Raw genomic sequence first — 21,068 nt, 5'->3', positions numbered from 1 at the left:
AGGTAAAGATGTTCTCATTTTATTAGTTTTTGGAATTTGTTGACCACAAATTATCTTATTTGTATATAAACTAATGTATGTAACACACAAGGTACTATGATGACTGTTAGGCCACAGAAAGTAAAATCTCTCCACTCTAAGATCAGAGGAAGAAACAATTTAGAGAACATAAGTGACAGACTTGTAAATGGATGATTATAACCAAGCGGATATTTTTGCACTGTTGTAATTTATAAACAGTCCTAGGGGAGAATGTCTGTAACCTCACAGACCAAGTTCAAATACAACATAATCAATGTAATCACAGTAATTTCCTTTTCAAAGTCCCTGTTTTGATGTGTTATTCCTGTTTAAAGAAGCATTTGTGATTCCTTCAAAATTCAGTATCTTTTTAGATCTAAGATTCCTAAATATCACTAGGATCCTCAACATGCTCATCTATCAGGGCACAGTTCTTTAACCCCAATACAGTTGCACATTCATTTGAATGACCTTTGAAAATTTGGGTACACAAACTCATACTCCGCAACTTAAGGTCAAATTTTGCTCTATTATTGTTTCATTGAGGTTATTGAACTTTGGCATTGGGACGAGGCTATTGTGGTCCATAGTGTATATAGGTCTACATGTTAAAAGCTCATTCCAATGATTGATTTAATTTTAAAGTTGTATCCTTTTAGGATAGATTCATGAATGAATAACAACACCAGGCTGACATTACTACATGACCAAAGTGAAATATTTTCTGACCTGTCCTAGCTACAGAGGCCGGTCCAGTGCAGATCAGTCGGAACACACTTTTTAATACGGAATTAATGCTAACCTCATTGTGACATCATCCAAGCAGCAAAGTTCATTTCCCATTGAAAAAGCGTTATACGACGGATCTGCAGTCGACCATTCTGTACAGGTGGTCAGTACATGTATGTCATTTCTATGATGTAGGCATACAGTCCTGGACCAAACTGGGCATTTCCCAGTAAAATAAGGCAGGGGTGCGTTACCCTGAAGAGTTATTTTGTTTTTAGATAAACATTTTTGGGGGGTGTAAAAAAGGTCATTCATACATAATCACGGTGATGTAACTTCCGACTGAAGCTATCGATCGTGAACTGCCCCTTAAAAGCATGTTTTGCTTTTGAACTTGTACAAAAGACAGAGATTGATTATTAAGACATTGGGCTAGTCTTGAGGGAGAAGTTACCTAATCTAGTCTATGTCGTTTAAATTTAAAATCTATCAGGAGACATATTGAAAGTGTTTTCAAATCAGTAACACAAAACATTTCCTGAATCTCGTTGACACTTGATTCTATTTCAGGAGAGTTGTGATGACTGCTTTAAGAGGAAATAATCTTCAATTTCTGGTGATTTTGATCATGTTTTAAGATTTAAATCTGACAAGAACAATCAATGAACTAAAATGAAGAATGCATGTTATATCCCATCATGTCTGCCTGTCATTCATTTAAATACTCTACCATGTTTGCTAGAAGGGAAAATACCTCCATATTGTTGTTAATTGAGCATTCTGCAATCTACATGTTTTTTGGATTTTTGGTAGCAATTTTGATAATAATGCTGATTACTATATTGCTACTATTTAGTTTTGAATACATAGCGAGGAAGGTCTATTTACTTAGCAAAGTGTGAAATTTTCGAAATTGCAACCAGGTCAAAGAGAAATGAATTATTAATGGGTAGACTCATTTATAATCAGGGCATCCTCAAAAAACAAAAAGCCTGGCACCTACCTGCCCGACTACGCTCTCAATTCGGCATGTTACAAATAACAATCAAAAGGTTCCTTTTGTTTATGTCTGTACCGCGGTGGGGTTGTAAATGCCAGTCTTTATTATCAACTTGAGATGTGCATTCATGATACAGTTTTGTCACGTTCAAACGATTTGTTCAATTCATATAATTTTTAGGCTGTAACCTTTAAGAAATGTACACAATCTAGGTCTATGCAATGTAGAAGTAATTAGTTGCCATGGTAACATATCAAACTGATGAAAAGTGCCATCTTGATTTCGTCCATATTTGGCCGAAAATTGGAAACTTTTTTGGTAACCCTGGCAACATAGGAAATACAACAGTGATTGCTTATCATCAGGTAGTAGTGTGATGTGAAGGTGAATGCCAGCACATATCTAGAAATGGAAATTCAAATGTATGCATCCATGGAAGCAGGGGCAATTCCATGGCCAACTAGGGAAAATCACACAGTTCCAAATTTTTTAATTAATGCCTATCAAAAACAGAGAATTATTGGCCAACCAGGGGCAAAAACACACAGTTGAAGTTTTTACTGCCAAACTGGGGTACTTTTTGTAAAAAGTCAATTTTTGGCATATTTGTACAGGTTTACCAGGTTATGCTGTGATTGAAAATGTGGTGACAAGTTGACAACTGGGACAGAGTCCTCGTAAAGGTGTGAAAAGCACAAAAATGTCCTCTAGTGAAGGTAAAATCAAAGGCACGCACACACACCTCCATCCCATGTGCACACAACTCTCTCTCCATGTATGAACAGCAACTGTCATGTCTCATACATAAAACTATCAAGAGACATTTATGAATAAATCAGCATTGCTAAATTTTTACCGAGAACTGAACTCATCAATATCTAATCAAAGCTAATTGACAATTCCCAACCATTTACTAAACCACAGAGAGGAGCATCACTGGATTTATTCACACGATGGATTTTATTCCAGATTGAAGTGAGCCAAAATCATCAATTCCAGTACAGCTCAGCAGAGTGGGTATACACAGCAGAGTGACACATGGAACTTCAACTGAACAGAAAAATATCCAAATTCCCTGCAAAAATAACAAATTTCCAAGTTTCTTGGCATATTTCCTCTCCCAAATGCCAAATGTCTCATAATCTCCCATAAGTAGCCACACAAACAGAATCAATGAATAAGAAAAGTGTGCCACAATCGCTCCAGATCCTGTGAACCAATCCAAAACCAAACCCACTGTGTGAATAATCTCAATCTTGCCCTTGAACTTCTCTGTAATCCCACTTCACCAGAAGAACATTTAAATATGAGATAATATCACATCTAATTGTGAACTGGGAAATCAAACTGCTATGGCGCCCACGTGTGGCCTAATTATAGTCATTTATTTAGATACGGAAGCTACCAATAATAATTTTTTGTAGAATACCAGAACCTTGTCTTTGAACTAGCACTAGTGAACCTTTAGGCTGGCCTGTAAACAAATATTAATCTCCCTGGCAGAAACATCGGATTTCCCACAATGTAGGCCTACATGTAGGCTTATATTATGCATAACCTGGGAAAGCAAACTTTCCTCTTCAATTTTCAGAACAGGCTTCCTGATTCTACATGTCTATTGTCTACATGTATTAAATATCATGGTGAAACAAGCACTTGACTCTCAAGGGTTGAGAACCAGAAAGCCTAACTCATGACCAGAACCATTTTGAAAAGGCTTTCTGATCCTCAACCCTGGACACATGAAATCTGAGTACCACCTTGTTCTTCTCAAGTTAATGCAAATCCTAATCTGGAGGTTACTTTCATTTTATGATTCATTTTAATGTAAATCAGCTTGAATCAAAACATCTCTAGTTCTGCTAAGTTCAAAATTAATGGTTACCTTCATTTTGTTTTGCAACAACAGAGCCTATAATAACATGATAAATGTTGGGAAATTATGGGGGAATGTTACAATGTTTGTTGGTGAAGTCAGAAGGTCAAGCACGAAGATGTGAACCAAAGAGACCTTGAGTGGGTTGGTATACCAAAGTCATCTGGTTGTGACAGTTTTCTTGAGATCCCAGGAAAAATCCTTTTTTTCTTATTAAATCCATCACTTTTTCCTCCAATTTCCCACCTGTATACCTTAAGGCGGTAGGGTCAGTCAGTGTCCATAAGAGGGGATGGGGAGGGAGTTCAAGGGTCAAGTAGCTCGATGTCCATGATATGACTCTAGAGCGATTATTCCCCACTACAAAATTTGTCACCACTTTTGAATCTACCCAGCTTGCCTGCTGCAGATTTTTTAAAGATCTTTCAAGCTTTCTGTGATTTTATTTTTTTGGTCATTTAACCTCCTCCAGATAAAAAAAATCCTGACCAGGATACTTGGCAAGTTAATCCGACGTCTGTAGAATAGGTTCTTTTTTTCCTCATCACCTAACTGTGATATTTTTTAAAGATTCACATAATAATTAATATATCAACCAACCATGCTTCAAACCAATTAATTTCAACATACCTTTCTTTTCCCAAGTACTATACCATTGGCTAGAACACTCTGGTTTTCAGGCATCTTGAACTCTATCTTATAATTCACAACTAATCCTCATTCAAGTCAAGGTTCTTCGTAAGCTTCAAACTGTCACTTTGATTCACCAAAATACACAGCTCTAGTTTAACCATAGATCCTAAAATCCGAAAAGCTTCAAAATGTCACTTGCAGCTCACTACACATAAGAGTTCTGTATCACCATGCACATTTGCATCTATGTTATAATCATCTGAATGTCGCTGCAGTTTGCCAAAAAAAACACACTTTAAGCCCTGTAGGTTGTAAGCTAAAACTTGGCTACACACAAATTTATCTGCTGCTGATGTACACCTTTATTCTATCATTGATGCAACAAAATAGTCCTACACTCAGCTACTTCAATGCAATGAATGAAGATACTACTAAATGCACACATGCCAACTAGTAGTAACTTATTCCAAGAACTTCCAATTGGTCTGAGAGCAATGAACTACTACAACCATACACTGGATCTAGGCTACAACACAGTCAGTCATGTGCTGAGACCAAAAACCAAACTGAACTTGATGTTTTCCCAACACAACACTGTGTCTCTGTGCCAGCTAATGAATAAATCCACTCCTGTCCCTGCCAGATAGTATTTACAAGGAGCAATTTGAGAGAAATGAGCCAAAAATAGCATTCTGCCTTGGAAAGACCATAACAATCAGGGGAGTTGTAGGGTCGACCTTCTGTTTCTGTGGCAGGAAGCATTTCATCAGGCAAAGTCAAGTGTCCTGGTCCCCTTTGGGACAAGGCAGGAAAAACATTTTATTTCGATTTTTCTAGTCAGCTAACTTTGTTTGTTTATATGACATGTTAATCATATTTATGCGAGCAGTCTGTTCTGTGCAAGAAAAAAACAGGAGATTGGAAAGTTGTGGTGGTGTGCTATTAGGGACTGGTCATATTTCGTCACAGAACTTGGGCATAGCGCAGACTCCGTACTGGTACTCTGATACCTGTATGGTGATAGCTCACTATTCCCTTCATTTACTATCGAGGGGCAACATAGTTTGTGAACCCAAGTAAAACCAAAAGAGTGTCAAAGCTGACAGGGTTGCAGATGACACTGGGAGGAGGGGTCACAGCTAAAGCACTCAATTAAATCTGTGTTGGTAACAGAAAATGATGACTTCAGAATTGTAGCAAAAGTATACAAATATTAACTGTCTATGAGTGTGATGGTGAAATATAATCATGAGGTGAAGATGGATTGTTCCATTCCACGAGCCGGAACGCGAGTGGAATGGAACAATACATCTTTCACCGAAAGTGATTATATTTCTAACCATTACACTAATTTAAGACAGTTAATATTTGTTTTATATCACTCATACATAAATTCTATTACTAAAATACTATTTAAGGTAGGAAATACATTTTTTCATCAACATAACACCATGTTTTGCCGTGATATACTTCACATTTTGGGGTCCACCCATAATTAAATCGGCGAGATCCAGAGTCAGTGCACGGCTTGGCGCAGGCGCACTTCGGCAGAGCACTATGATAGTAAAGACTATCACACGGAGAGGGTGATGGTAAAAATGATAAATGGTAATCAACCAATGAACTGTCTAGAATTTATGTATGAGTGATATAATTGACACTCACAAATGGAATTTGAAATTAACATTTTTTGCTCTAGTGGAGAATGTATCTATTTTAAACAGGCCTAGTCCCTTCTGATCGTGATGTGCAAATTGTGAATGCGTAAAAATTGACATATCAGCACCTGGAAAGAGTATGTTCGAGTGCATTTTTCCTTTACCAAAGTGATTTAACAAGTCATTCCAATGTTTTCAACTTGGACAACTTTAAACCAGTTTATTATAGAAGGGGCATAAGGGTTAATGAAGCTATTGATCTACATGTAGAAGTGTGCAACTTCCTCCTACAGTACAGACCCAAGCACCAGAAATAGAGCAACAGTGTTTGTCATCAGTGTTTTTTGGCCCATAAACCTTCACCGATGTGGTTTAACACAGTTGCCAATATGCCTTCATAATTCAAGATGTGACATTATAAAACTAAGAAAATAAAGGAATAATAAAATTTTCACCTTTCCCGGAAGTTGGTGGATAAAATAAGGTGATAATCAGGACTCTCAATACACAGACAACTGTAATGGGAGGGGTTCCTGAGTATGCAGGGGAGATACGGTAGCTAAATACCCGCATGACAGGTACTGATGAAGGAATCCTTATCCTAGGTCATCTTTGAATATCAAATTGAATACTGGACTATTAGATTGTTTACTTCATAATAGCCTCTTTTTTGAAATTTATATTTCAATATCAATTCATCTCACTACGAGAGCTGCTCCCAATCAAAAGTGTGTTAATATGGAACGGCATAGCTGGGGTGAATTGTTAAAATCGCAAAGGACTATTGAAAAGAACAAAAGGCCATTTCATTGATGCCCTTCTTTTTTACCCGATATGCAGGACCGTAGCCAGGGGGTGCAATTAGAGCAATGTACCCCCATCACATAAATGTGCAAAAGGTCTGTTTTGTCTGTAAAAAAATAGCAAATTGGGCCAAAAATATCAATGATTTTGATAAATAGGCCTTTACTACAAACCATGAACTTAACAAGAGCACCAATGGTGCTGTGGCTCTCACGCTTTTTTGGTGGGAAAGTAATTGTTCTTGGAGTCGAATGCGCAACAGGTTGGGAGCTGACCCCTAGGTGACACCGATGACCCCGAAATGACCTTCCAAAAATTTGACACTAAATGTTGACTGTACCCACCAAGTTTCATGCCCATACGACAGTTTTTGCTCGTTTGACCTCAGATGACCCCTGGATGACTTAGTTGACTTTGACCCACTAACCAATACAAACTTGTTCTGCCTGGGGTCAAGATGCACCCAAGTTTGAGGAACATGCTACCCCGCAAAATTTTGCTGCAAATGTTGACTGTACCCAGTTTGTCCATACGACAGTTTTTAGTAATTTGACCTCAGATGACCCCTGGGTGACCGAATGACCCCGAATTGACCTTCCAAAATTTAAATCTAAATGTTGACTGTACCCACCAAGTTTCATGCCAATACGACAGTTTTAGCAATTTGACCTCAGATGACCCCTGGGTGACCTTGAATGACCCTGAAATGACCTTCTGAAAATTTGACTCTAAATGTTGACTGTACCCACCAATATTCTTGAAGAGGTTCATTAGGTTTGTAGAAACTCATAATATACATTTCATCTTGTCAAAACCAAAAGTTATTTACTGACCTGACAGTTTCGACCATCTTGGACGATGATCATCTTCAGAGTGATGTTTTTCTCTCCACCTTCTGTTTACCAACAGAGGCGCACCAGCGCCAGAAGTGGGTCGATATCGTGGCTAAGATAGTAAAGGAACATTTACTCGTCAAACAAGAAAACAGTCGGCTAGCGAACAGTCCAAATCTGCTACCGCGGACCATGCCGCTCAACAAAATCATGTGATTAACTGGAAAGATGCTCAAGTACTTGAAAAGGAATGTAATTCGGGAGCCCGCCGATAAGAGAAGCCATCTGGATACGGAAGAGAGCACCGAACACAATGAACAGAGACGAGGGGGCCCATTATCTTAGCCACGTATACGACCCACTTCTGGGCGCTGGTGCGCACTCTGTTGGTAAACAGAAGGTGGAGAGAAAAACATCACTCTGAAGATGATCATCGTCCAAGATGGTCGAAACTGTCAGGTCAGTAAATAACTTTTGGTTTTGACAAGATGAAATGTATATTATGTACCCACCAAGTTTCATGCCCATACTACAGTTTTTAGTAATTTGACCTCAGATGACCCCTGGGTGACCTCGGATGACCCCGAAATGACCTTCCCAAAACTGACTCTAAATGTTGACTGTACCCACCACGTTTCATGCCCATATACAAGTTTTTAGTGATTTGACCTCAGATGACCCCTTGGTGACCTCGGATGACCCTGAAATGACCTTCCGAAAATTAGGATCCAAAAATCAATTGCAGAGTGGATAAATCCAAAGGTGTACTTTTGACCAGAATGAAGATTTCTGTTGAAAAGGTCTGCATTTAGAAAATCTGTAACCCCACGAAAAAATTCTGGCTGTGGGCCTGCTGACATGTAATAAACATTATTTTTGGTTTAAAATATATGGAAATGTACACTATTCAAATCATAAAGTATTCTAGAGGGGCAAACTGGAAAGAAAAGCAACAGATGGATAAATTACATTCTTGATGTAAAACCAACATTGTTTTCCCATCATTCTGGTCTGGCGTACTCTTTTGGCAAACCTTCAACAATGCAAAACCCAGACCAACCTGTTAATCGGGCTTTAAAATGTGAGCATTTGGAAAAATGACAACCTCTTTCCAATAATGGCCACAGATCAAAGGCAACAGATGGTGTAAATGACATTTTTGAGAGAGGCTAAAGCAAAAGTGGTTTCACCTCAGCAGTAACATACTGGATTGTTATGGGGATCAAGCGTGGGATTTACAAAATAAGGTTGATAGCTGTTGATGGCCAAACCAGAATGGGTAAAATCTTCTGGAATTTGGCAATCCCAAAAATGCTTGTGGGTGTCAGAGCATGGTGTTTTTAACTTCAACAATGGTTCAGCTAACCACTCATGTGGGCTACACTGATTGGTGCTCCTAATGCAGGGCTGGTGCCATTTAATATTTTGTGTCCTGGCTCCATCCATCCAATCTAAAGTTTTATCAGTGCAAATTGGTTCCAAAACAGTAAAAATCACTTTTCATTTAAAAACAAGTGGACATTATCACTTTCAAGTGGACTTTTAGTCAAGTTTTGATGATTTTCCCAGGATATTTTCACTCACAAAAGTGGACGCTATAAATGTGTTTTTTCCCACAAAAATGTGGATCTTTTTGGACTTAGTTTAGCATATGTCCACACAAACGTGCACTGGTTATATGCATTGTATAGGCCCCTATTTTTTATCCAATGGAACTTTAGGCATTTAGAATTTAGGCCTACATACTGCCTCTCCTTTAAATCAAGCAACATTATGAAGATGGAAAAGAAAGAGAGACTTGGACACCATCCATACAGGCATCTGGTTCAGTCTTGCATGGTTTACCCAACATTCCCAAATGTGCCATTATTGAAATCATTCTCAAACATTTTGTGGTTGTTTTTAACATCATAGTTCCAGTTAAGGCCACATAAAATTAATGTTTTGGTTCTCGTCCCCGCCCGCCTCGGTTTGGGGTGCCGCATGCTTTTTTTTTTTTTTTTTGTTGATTTTTGTGTCTTTTGGAAAAAACAAAAAAAAAATCGCTTTTTTTTCATGGATTTTTCCCCCTCAATTTTTTTTTTTACTTTTCTATTTTCGTGTCTGATGCTGCCTGGGGCCTCTTTAAAACTACCTCTCTTAACAGTCCTGGCAGACCGTGTTTGATGCTCCATACAAAAATGCGAACCATGAAAGCTTCGACAGAGACTAGTCGAGGTCTCATATGCTTTTTCATATCGCTAGAATGTTGATAGTCTCGCACCACCATAGCGAGGTGTAGCGATTATAACACATGGGTATGAGATCTTTTTAATTCTGCTTGACGAAAAAATTGATGAAAATTGACACACGAGTACGAGTGCTGCTGCAGTACTGGTGCCGTAGGCTGCTGGTGCAAAGTGCAAACATCGATCGTCACAAAGTCCACCAAGGTAAATACCTTCGCTTCTTACGATATACTAATATAATAAGCTTGTAAAAAGCATATAAAGCGTGTTGTCATGTGTTCAACCTGTTGTCATGCGCTTCATCATGACATGGAACTTGAGAACGAGACGGTAATTGTACACGCTGACGAATTCGACAGCCATGACAGCGCATCATTCAGGCCATTCATACCGACTGAATAATTAGAAGTGCATTCGGTAATTTTATTCCTTCACTCAAATCAAACTCAAACAGTCAAATATTTGAAACAAATGAACAGCCCAAGGCGGCTATAATTTTCTTCAACTTCGGAAGGAGGTTGGGGAGCTGGGGGAGGGAGGTCCCAAATATATGGGGGGGGGTTATACATTTTTGGAAAGAAACCATAGGTTTTTTTGGGGGGTAGGTGAGGTGTATCGTGTTTTGGTGGTGGGCGTCATAAATTTTTTGTTGGGGGAGGAGGTCACAATTTTATTGATTTAAAATTTTGTAAATTTGCCCCCCCCCTTCCGTAGAAAATGATAGGGGGGTCATATAACATTTGGGCATATATTGCAGTTACTGGATGCACAGCCAACACTAGCAAAAAATCCAACTCCGCTTGCTCCCCCAAAAAAAAAAAAAAAAACACCTCCCTCCCTCGTCAAATCCTGAAAATCCTCCGGACGAGAACCAAAACATTAATTTTACGCGGCCTAACTTGTCTACATGTATCTAGAATTTACTAGAGAGTTTACCACTGACAATGGGACGCAAAATATTGATAAATGGTACTAAAGTCAAATGTCATGTAATAATTTTTAAAGTGTAATGTATCTCTACCTACATGGCAGTAGTTACATCCCACCTCATATTTGCACTTATTATTAAAGTAACAAGCGCTGAATTAAAGGAAGCAAATTGGGCTATTCCACTATTTCCAGTTGAAATCCACATCCCTGTTAATGACATAAACCTTAATTGTAGGGGGTGTGAATTTCAAATGGAGTTGCCAATTTTTCAGGTAACCCCATTTAAAATTCACATTCCCTGTGGGAAAGTAAAGTCTTCCATAGTGGGATATGAATTTCAACTAGAGTAGCCTAATGTTCAATTTGCCTTGCACTGAATAGGCCTACCAATCTCCATTAGTAATCTACATCAAAGATCTTATACAATGAGATGATACACTCCGTACAAACGGCCTCTACCGATGTGAGGACAGTGCAAGAGTCACATTTTGCCTAGTCTCGGGCCAGACTGTATGAACGACGAGTGTCAGGACCACATAATTAACTGGTTGTGTAGGAGACTAGCACAAGAGTCATATTTTCTGTCCTCAGACTAGCTCGGGAGTGTCGCAGGCTTGTCTACATGCTCTATGTGGGAGATTAAGGTCATATCTTCCATATGGGGTGTATCAATCTCAAATGTAATAGCCCCATAGATGACAGATAGATGTTACCACTCTCCCTTACAATGTTTTTCAATTAGGCATGATCTTTGCCAACTCCACTTCCAATACTCATCAAAATCCTCTCCTACCAAATGAACCATGAATGCAACTCATCCATCTCCATATTGGGCTATTCCAGAAAATAGATGCACACCCCCTATAGAGGAGTTCGGATATCCGGACTTTTTGTCCAGTCGTGACTGTTGGAAATCCAGACTTTTAAAGTGCCCAAAGGCAAAAAAATCCAACAGAAAAATAGTTTAAAATCAGAAATCCTCAATATGAGAGCTCATTTTCAACATTTCCGTGATTTTTCCTTCATTTGATTGGATTTCCAAGCTTATTCCAGTAACATTGGCAACTGGAAATCCAGTCGTTTTCAGAAAGCAAACTTGGAAATCCGGACATTTCTTTGATTGAAAATTTACTCCTCTATAGGGGGTGTGCACCTATTTTCTGGAATAGCCCATTACAAAAACCCATGTTGGACAACTCTTATCCTCTCAGATTGCAACACCACTGAGCCCGGCACCAAGCATACAAGCAACCTACTTCAAGATGGTATCAAAACAACATTGACTATTTCCGTTTGAACAGAAATTCCTTCACATACACACAAACACATAGAATGCCTGTATGGAATGATGTTAACACTCAACACAGAATGCTGACCCAGTGATCTTGTTCTTCCAAATAAATAAGGTAAAATGTTACGGGATTATTCTCTTCCCGGAATTGATGCATGGCATGGCTAGGACTGGCTGCTGCAAGCGGGACATGATGCGTGACTTTAGTCATGTTTTTTTACCTACGCAATAATGGATCACAGATGGCTGTTTTATTCTTGATTTATCACTGCAATGTGGCACATGAACATTGATGGAGATTGTTAATATTATTAAACTTTACTTTTCTATCAACACAAGTTTGAAAAGTTAAAAAACATGATGTCCTAAAGAAAACATGCACCAGGTGTGTTTTGAAGAATCTAAAGATTAAAAGAGAAGTGAAGTAAAAAATCCAATTTTTGTAATAATGAAACAAAATTTTCAAAATATGGTGTAATGAAAATGAAACATGAAACATGAATTAAAGAGGAAGCCCCATCAGAGCAGTTCTTCTGGGGTGAACCAAACCTGTCTGGTTATCAGATTAATCAGTGATAAGTTTATCTCTGAATTTGGCAGGTGGTAACTGATGCAATAACATCAATTAGCACCATATCAAATTCAGAGATAACATTGTCACTGATTAATTTGATAACCAGGCAGATTTGGTTCACCCAGAAGAACTGCTCTGACGGGCTTCCTCTTTAAGGCTTACAAACTGAACACTACTAATGAAAGTTTGTCTGATTCGTAGAGTCCCGCTGACCTGTCCCTTACCTCCTGGTCCTTCACCTAATCAATAGTTCTTGACCATGAGCAGAAAGCCTCACATTAAGCCTGATACATGACAGAGCCAAGGAAGGATTAAAGAATTTATGTGACAGTGAGAATATTTCCTGCACTGGTCCTGTCAACAATGGGGGATATCCACACCTAGAACTGACCAAGCCTCGAAATAAGCAGGTCTGGACCAGGTGCCACACATTTGGAAAAAGTGGCTCCTGATCCTGTGAATATCTAGAGAACCAGGAGCCATTTTTTAAAGAACTGGGAGTCATTTAGATTTTAACTGTACACATTAAATACAAAAACCAGTGTAACTACCAGGCTCTAATTTCTGTTTAGAGCCTGGTTCACTTGATTTTTGCATGGACCAGGAGCCAAAATGTAATGACCATTGGGTAAATGGCTCCTGGGTGCATGCTTATTTTGAGGCTTGGAACTGACCCAGTCCCCTCCGATCAACATGTCCAATTGGTAAGGGTGGTGCGCACAGAGGGCGACGTATATTGAGCGTGACAGGCAAGTTACTATTAGATTCTTGCCTGGTTGGGATTAACTAAAGCTAACCATACCTAGAGAATTTATGTAAGGGATTCCTAGGTGTCAGTTTCCATGTATCGCTAAACATTTTCTGATTATGTTCACATTGCAATTGCATAGCATCATAATATTATGTAGCCTATCAGGCCCGAAGCCAGAATGTTTTTTGTGGGGGTGCGGATTTTCCAAATGCAGACCTTTACAAGGAAAATCTTCATCTGAACAAAAGTAGACCTTTATCCCCTCTGCAATTGATTTTTTATCCTATTTTTTAACAAATTTCACAAGAAAGTTCATGATTTGGGATATATTTATCAAAATTTCTGGCCCAATTTTGTTATTTTGTTTACAGACAAAGCAGACCTTTTGTCACCCCTTACCCCACACACCCCTCCCCCACCACCACCTCACTGGCTAGGGGCCTGAATCCTATCAAAATTCAAAACAGGTCAAATTGCTCAAATAGGCCAACATGTTCACTTGCAAATGATTCAAGAAGAAATCAGCTATATCCATCAATTCAAATCAAACTGGAATGGAGCAAATCATGTGAGCACAAATAATTTAACAGTAGACCTACATTACATATTAACTGGCTGGTACAAATTACTGTCATATCAGGCTACTGAGTCCACTCAGGGTCGGAATAAACTAAGCAGTAACCAGGAAACCTGTTGTTGTTTATTGTTATTTACCGGAGATACAAGTAATGAAGGGATGTACAGTAATCTTTTGGTGGCAAACCCGAACATAGTCTGTGCCTTTCTGGTTATCATCTTGCTACATAAACGAGGAATCCAATTTTAGATTCCCGCTATTGCTATTGCTATTAAAGGGCTATTCCATTTGAAATCCATACAACCCCTATGGAAGACATGACCGTAATCTCCCATACAGGGGGTGTAGATTTCAAATGGAGGCACCCATTCAGGTAATCCCATTTGAAATTCACACTCCCTGTGTGGAAGATTAAGGACATGTCTTAATTATGGGGTGTATGAATTTCAACTGGAACTGCCAAATTTACTATCAGACCATTGGATTGACTTAGAAGATCATATTTTCTTTTTTCATAGAGCTCATCTTCGTAATGGCTCATTGGTACTACTTACTCATTACTTGATTTGTACTCCCGATTCGATATTCGTGAATGCATGCACATTTTTCCCAGTGATATAATTTTGCCAAGGTCGTATCGAATGATATTTTTGATTGAGATGAATTATAATAAGATAAGACTTTTTCAAGGAGCAGTAAAATTCTTTCTGCTCAGTTCTAATCACAGAGAAACATAATTTGCATTAGTGAATCCATATTCACAGAATAAATACAGCCTTGAACATAACTCAGAACATTAATCCAATACAAGTACATGAATAAATTATGTATTATAAATCATATCTAAATGTTACAGCAAATATAGGTCTATCCAGTCTATGGTCTATCTGTGGTCTAGTCTACTTCTTAGTAATAGTATGTCCCTGGGGACATACTAAATGTCTTTGCAAGGCCTTGTAAAAGTGAGTTACAAATGTTGTGACCTCATAAGGTCATCAAGGTTATGCAAGCTAGGACACAACAGTTAAAATAATCCTTACATAATACCATCCACCCCTGGATAATACCATCCACCCCTGGAAGTGATCCAATGGAAATGATATGTGACAATTATTTTTCCATTGCTACTAATAAATCATAAGAATGTGACCTGGCGAGGTCATCAAGTTCACATAGGACACAGCACATTGTAAACAAACCATATAAACATGCAAGATAAAGTGCCACTGCCATGATGCACAAGCTTTTGTATGAGAACACCTTGCAGAGGGCACACAAATTTTCAGGTAATAATTTTGCTAGACCTGCTGGCCATTGGTGAATTTGCAATTTTTGTGCTAGAGTGGGTTTCCTGCTACTAAGGCAAGCATGAAATTCGAAAGTGTGAAAATATTTATTAAGGGCGTTGATCAAAATAGAAAAAACTGTTTCAAAATATTTGATAGGTTTGCCGAACTATTTGCTTGAGGTGACAAATTAAACAGCATCATACACAAACCCGCAAGGCTACTTTTAATTTAAAGCATTTAAGGCAAATTTTTGAGAAAACATGGCAAATTAGGAATTCAACAGTTACCCCTGTGGACATGGTTCAACATTCTAATACTAGTTGTCACAAACTAAAACGAAGCTTGTGCAACAAATTTTCTACCGTCTATCTATCTCACAAATTGCTTAACCCCCTGGCCCAGAGCACTACCTGCCAATCTAACATTGCCTCTGATTGGTCAATTATGTGCTATCTTCACTTAAATTACCAATTAGAATGGAGTGTTGCAAATAATTCACCCCAATTTTTTTGTGTGGTGAAATTATTCTAACAATGTTGCCGATTGGTCCAATCGATAATGAAAACTTCTTTTTGGCCAATCGGCAGGTAGTTCTCATGGGATTAATACAATGTTAGCCTCCATGCATGCCCACTCGTTTCCGAAAATCAGATTTGCGCATGATTTGTAGTCAAGTGTATCAAGAGCACCAAAAATAGGACAATTTTATCATTGCAGTATCTCCTCATTTTACACATGAAATACAACCCTGCAAGCTGGTGTGTGGAGATTCTCCTGTCTATAAAGGATATACTATACTGGAGAGGAAGGTCCAATAACATCCTGTGATGAGTGATCCGTATGCGCGAAGAAACTTAGCGAGCAAATGGTTGAGTAGCCGAGTGGTCAGTTTACAAGGGTGCTAATAACTCTGGAAACTGACACCTGGGTGTTCAATATGTGTACATCACGTTCATCACGTTTACCCCCTTCCCGAATCAATTTGTCACATTTTTGTATTTATTTTCTTAACTAAGTATTTTTATCCCCTCTGGGATGAAAACACCCTCTGTAGTCTGCCAACACCTGGCATGCAAATAGCTCATCAAATTGTATACCTGCTGTCTTTCACTAGCTGTGTTCGCATTGTCGTACATACATGTATACCCAGCGGAACTTGGTCGGTGCAAGTTGCTAGGAATAACAGTAGGTGGCAGTATGAACGATGGTCAGCGTACAAGTTCCGCCATGCGTACATCCGACGATATACTCCTGACAAAAGACAGGAGTTCAGAGCTAGGTGTAGTCCGCCAGGCCTATGATGTTGCAATGTGAATGCTGCTACGTCTAGCACCCAGTGTAAGTTTTACCCTTTTTTTGGTCGGAGCCAAGAATAAATTACATATCGTGTGGTTGAAAAAGGTCAAGGACACACTGGAAGTGGGGAAGTGGTAGTTGATGTTTACACCAACTAGAAGTGAATGCTTGGTGGAACTGGTCAGCGTAGTGCCAGGAGTAAGGAACATATCTCAACTTCTTTGTAGGTCCAGGGATGTACATCTCTTAGGCTCAAGTGATATCATTACCCCCCCAAATAAAATTGTTCAGCTTTAAGTATGGTCAGCTAGTTTACCAAGTGACAACTGACTTTACAATGAGGAGCTCCCAACAATATCCTCTTCTCCTTTGAAAATTGTTTTCTTTTACAATAGCAGCTCTCCCGCGTTGCAAATTGACTGTGTACAGTCATACTCGGCAGTGGGGTTTGACTCCCACCCTTTTTATTTTACCCCCACCCTTTTTATTGAGGCACCCTTTATACTGAAAATTCCTAACCCCACGCTTTTTACTGAGGCACCCTTTATACTGAAAATTCTTGACCCCCACCACTTTTTTCGCTATTTGTAAACTGACAAAGTCACACGCAATTTGGTTGAAGTATCAAGTGCGCCCAATTCTGCACCTACACGTCGCGAGTCCGATGTTTTTCTCTCCATTAAAAGTTGATACATTACGTGAACAATGCAAATTATATGTGAAAAACTACTACTGTACTGTAAAATAAGCATTTTAATGAATAACTGTACTTTTATGGCGTTCAAATGTTGTTCTTGTCATGAAACTTGACGTACGCTATGTTCAGCGACTATATCCTACTTCTTCCGTGCTGCTTCGCTCAATCAATTATGCATGATAATGGCGTCACTCATATCACGATCAATGTAAAGAAAAATAACACGTCATGGAAAATCGGACATTTGCATATAGCGTAGGTGTTTTGGCAGGGCTTCGGGGAGGATATTGTGTACATTGCACTGGATTCACGTAAACAAGCGCGAGCCTGCATCAAATGGAATTTTATCTTGCGACATAGTGTGCAAGTTTTGGTGATTTTTCTTGGAACTATGATTATTTTATCATTCAATAAAAATATACTGTAAGTTGGAAGAAGCGCCACGCTTTTTATTTTAATCCCACGCTTTATATCAGTCCACGCTTTTTACCCAAAAAGTTTAAACCCCCACGCTTTCACCAATTTTCAGAATTTCGAACCGGCACGCATTATAAAGCGTGGACTGCCGAGTGTGACAGTATCGATATCAGTATAAAGTCACCACTATTTTGGCACTGTATTAAACTCTCCTTATCTACAAAACACCTGATTTGTACACAAGCACTTTAAACCCCCTTCACATTATCTTGTTATTTTATCATTCTAATTCAACCCCAAACTTTAAACCCTGGGGAAGGGGAAAACCCAACTTTCCATTTGGCAGTCAAAGTTTAAGCAATAAGATCTATCAGGGCTTTACATGGATCAATTTAAGCAGCACTTCCTTTATAGATCATAAGTATCATATTGGCACTTGTACTAGCAATAGTGCCCCAGAGAGGCATAATAGAATAAGCCACCTGCCCACAAGGAGGTTTCGCTCGAACTATACTGAGTGGCGTGATAGTTTGCTAACTGACGTCACGGTCCATCTTCATAACATAAGACTTCCCATTCCCAGCCCCTCTGAAAATATCATTTGCAAAGCCGTTCACCCTTTGCACAGATCCACCCGCATCATGCCACCAAAAATGAGGTTCTCCCTGCAAATGCATTTTTGTTTCTCATGCTTCTCTAGCAACGCGTCAGAAGGCTTTTGCCGCCGTACGCACACACAGCGCACACTTTGCGGGTAGAACCTCGTTTTGAGATGACCGTGCGATCCGCAAATAGTAGGTTCTTCAACAGTCAGTATACTAAATACTATCAAGATGCATGAACTACCCATCACCTAAGCTGTACACATATCTCATCACTTGCAACCTCTTTTCTTATCTGTATAGATCATCTTCCAGGATTCAAGTGGGAACTTCCCACCCCTGGATGCCCTGATTTTCTATTGACAGAAACATGTTTTTACTCAGTGAAGGCTTCTCACCAACAGCATCAGCTCAGTGTCATCTGTTACCCTCTGAGCATGCAGCCCAACTAGCTTTGTGCTGGTGATAGAGGGAGTTGCAGTCAGCTAACTCACTACTAGTCTCAGTCCCAGCCCATTTGTGTCACTAAACAAGCTGTATGGCAACAGCCTCTAAATAACAATCGCCGATTGGTTAAACAAATCCCATATAAAAATGTTATCAATTGGATAAGAACCATGTGACTGCGTAATTTAACAATAGTTTGACCGCTATGCCCAGATTTGTAGCTAAACTGTAACCACAAGCGGCAAAGTGTACAACAGAATGAGGACTACTGCAAAAGCACCACCCGTCTGATATTAAATTTCATGTCAGAAAACCTCAGTGCGTACTCGTGTGCATGATGTGAGGATTTATATCCCAGCATGGCTATCCATCAACCGCTGCATGTGCTGAAGCCTAGCGCTTGATTGACAGCCAAATTTACCTCTGGTTTTTATCGAGTTGATGTTCAACCAATCATAAAAGACATACTGAAGTTGTCGCCAGACAGTTTGTTTAGTGACTGGAGGAGCACAAATCGGCTGGGACTGAGACTATTAAACCAGTTGTTTCATATCCCCAGACCAACTCATTAATAGACACTGCAAAGCATCTGCATCTGTTTTTAAGCTCATTAGAATGTTTTAGCCTAATTGCTTCATAAACAATACTGATTAAATGACTATCAACTAAATGTACCTAATTTGTCTATACATTATCAAAATTAAATAATTAGATTCAATCATGATGATTCATCAAATGGCTATCAAGGTAAATGTGACTACCAGTAATATGCTACAACCTTCTGTCCTAGTGTCTTGGTTCAATAATGTTAGGTCAAACAACCTTTCATGTAACATGGGTAGGATGTAACACACAACACACTCAAGTTCAATTCAAAATCACAAGTCCACATTCAGTTTATTTTACAACACATTGAACCATGTTCTCCAAGGACTGGCACATCAAACAAAATCGAAAACCTTGACACAAATTAATGTAATTTGTACCTTTTCAGGGAAATCTTTAACAGATGTGATAATCATTGTGTGTATCATCAACTCCCAATCCCTCACATTTGTGCAACAAAGATGTATCAGTGTTGATATTAGATTGCTGCCTTGTGCAAAATTTTAAAAGCATAAGAAAGACAGCCCAAATTCATAGCAACTGAACCAAACTACACATAGACGAAACGGATGAATCAAGTTTAATGGTGAACTTGAATAATTCATGCGCCTCTTAACTTTGACGAGGCAAACATTTGTCACACAAATGCCCAAGAATTGTGAACATTCAGCGCCAGCTTTAAAGCCGTTTTGTGATTTTAGCATCCTCTTTTAGGGTATGGTCTGATAGATATCTATGAAAAAATTCACTTCATTCGGACATTGCTCTTCTAAGTTAACGCATTATCGAATGTATTGCACTGCCCCTTTCAGCCTGAAAAAACTATCAAATGTATTGCACTGCCCCTTTCAGCCTGAAAAAACTATCACAAATCAATCAATCAATATTCTTTCATTAAATTTCATTACTTTTATTTACAGTGTACACACAAGGCAACTATTCTCCATCCCTGCAGATAACAAATTTGTTACACTATCAAAGACAAGATAACTGAAACTAGTCTGCATTAGCCAAATTGGGAATAAGATCCCGTCTTCAGCCATGTGGTAATACTCTCTTCTCGCTCCTCGCTGCGGTTTCATTTTCGGCTCATTGACGCATTGATTATTACAACGTGGGACACTCCATGCGTGTCTGTAGTGCTGCTTCCGCTACTGCTCCTGATGATGCTCCTTCCTTGTTTCTTACGATATTTACTAGCAAAAATTGTTCCGTAAACCGTAATAAATATGGTTGGTATGTTATTGTGTGGGTTAATAGGGTTAGTGGTTAGAAGTAGTATTAGTTATTTGATTAGTTTTCAATATTAAGTCACTCACCTGATAACAGAGAATTCATTGCAGGAGTGTTGATGGATAGATCAAGACATGATGAGGTCCGATACAATATATGCAAAAGAAAAAGACAAGAAATGCAATTTCATTAGTCAATAGGTAACAGGCATAAATTTCTAATTGCAAACATCTTACAAGTTATTGATTCAGATTACAACTTCAAATTTGTGTGTAAATAAAATATCACATACATGAATATTTTTTCAATGCAATGCCAGTACAGTGCAATTTTTATTTGTGCTGTTTTGTTTTATGTCAGTGGTTATGGAAATGTAAAGGCGGGCTGTCAGGTGTGCTATTAAATTGCACTCAGTAAGAAGTTTAGAAATTGAGGTGTACTATAAATCACACTCACACAGGCGATGTAATTTTAAGGTGTGCGATGGTGTCTGATCGCACTCGCATGCCTTAAAACTCAATCCCTGTTGTATAAATTTCTTCAGATGCACATCTTCTGTCTATAAATGCAACCAAT

General features: G+C 38.8%; 1 protein-coding gene across 3 annotated transcripts in view; it reads right to left on the bottom strand.

Annotated features, from left to right (window-relative positions):
• LOC140169152 (polypyrimidine tract-binding protein 1-like) overlaps positions 1-21,068 on the bottom strand; it is a 296,067-nt gene that overhangs the window by 151,125 nt on the left and 123,874 nt on the right. The window contains exon 1 of one of the 3 annotated variants that reach the window (XM_072192736.1): positions 4,257-4,511. The exons of the other annotated variants lie outside the window; for them this stretch is intronic. Within the exon in view, the coding sequence (XP_072048837.1) occupies positions 4,257-4,310 (54 nt within the window). The 5' untranslated portion in view covers positions 4,311-4,511. Of the gene's footprint in view, positions 1-4,256; positions 4,512-21,068 lie in introns of those variants that run through there. 3 annotated transcript variants of the gene reach the window in all.

The sequence above is a fragment of the Amphiura filiformis genome, chromosome 1 (assembly GCF_039555335.1).
Source record: "Amphiura filiformis chromosome 1, Afil_fr2py, whole genome shotgun sequence".
Taxonomy (NCBI): domain Eukaryota; kingdom Metazoa; phylum Echinodermata; class Ophiuroidea; order Amphilepidida; family Amphiuridae; genus Amphiura; species Amphiura filiformis.
This window is presented reverse-complemented; position numbering and strand designations above follow the sequence as displayed.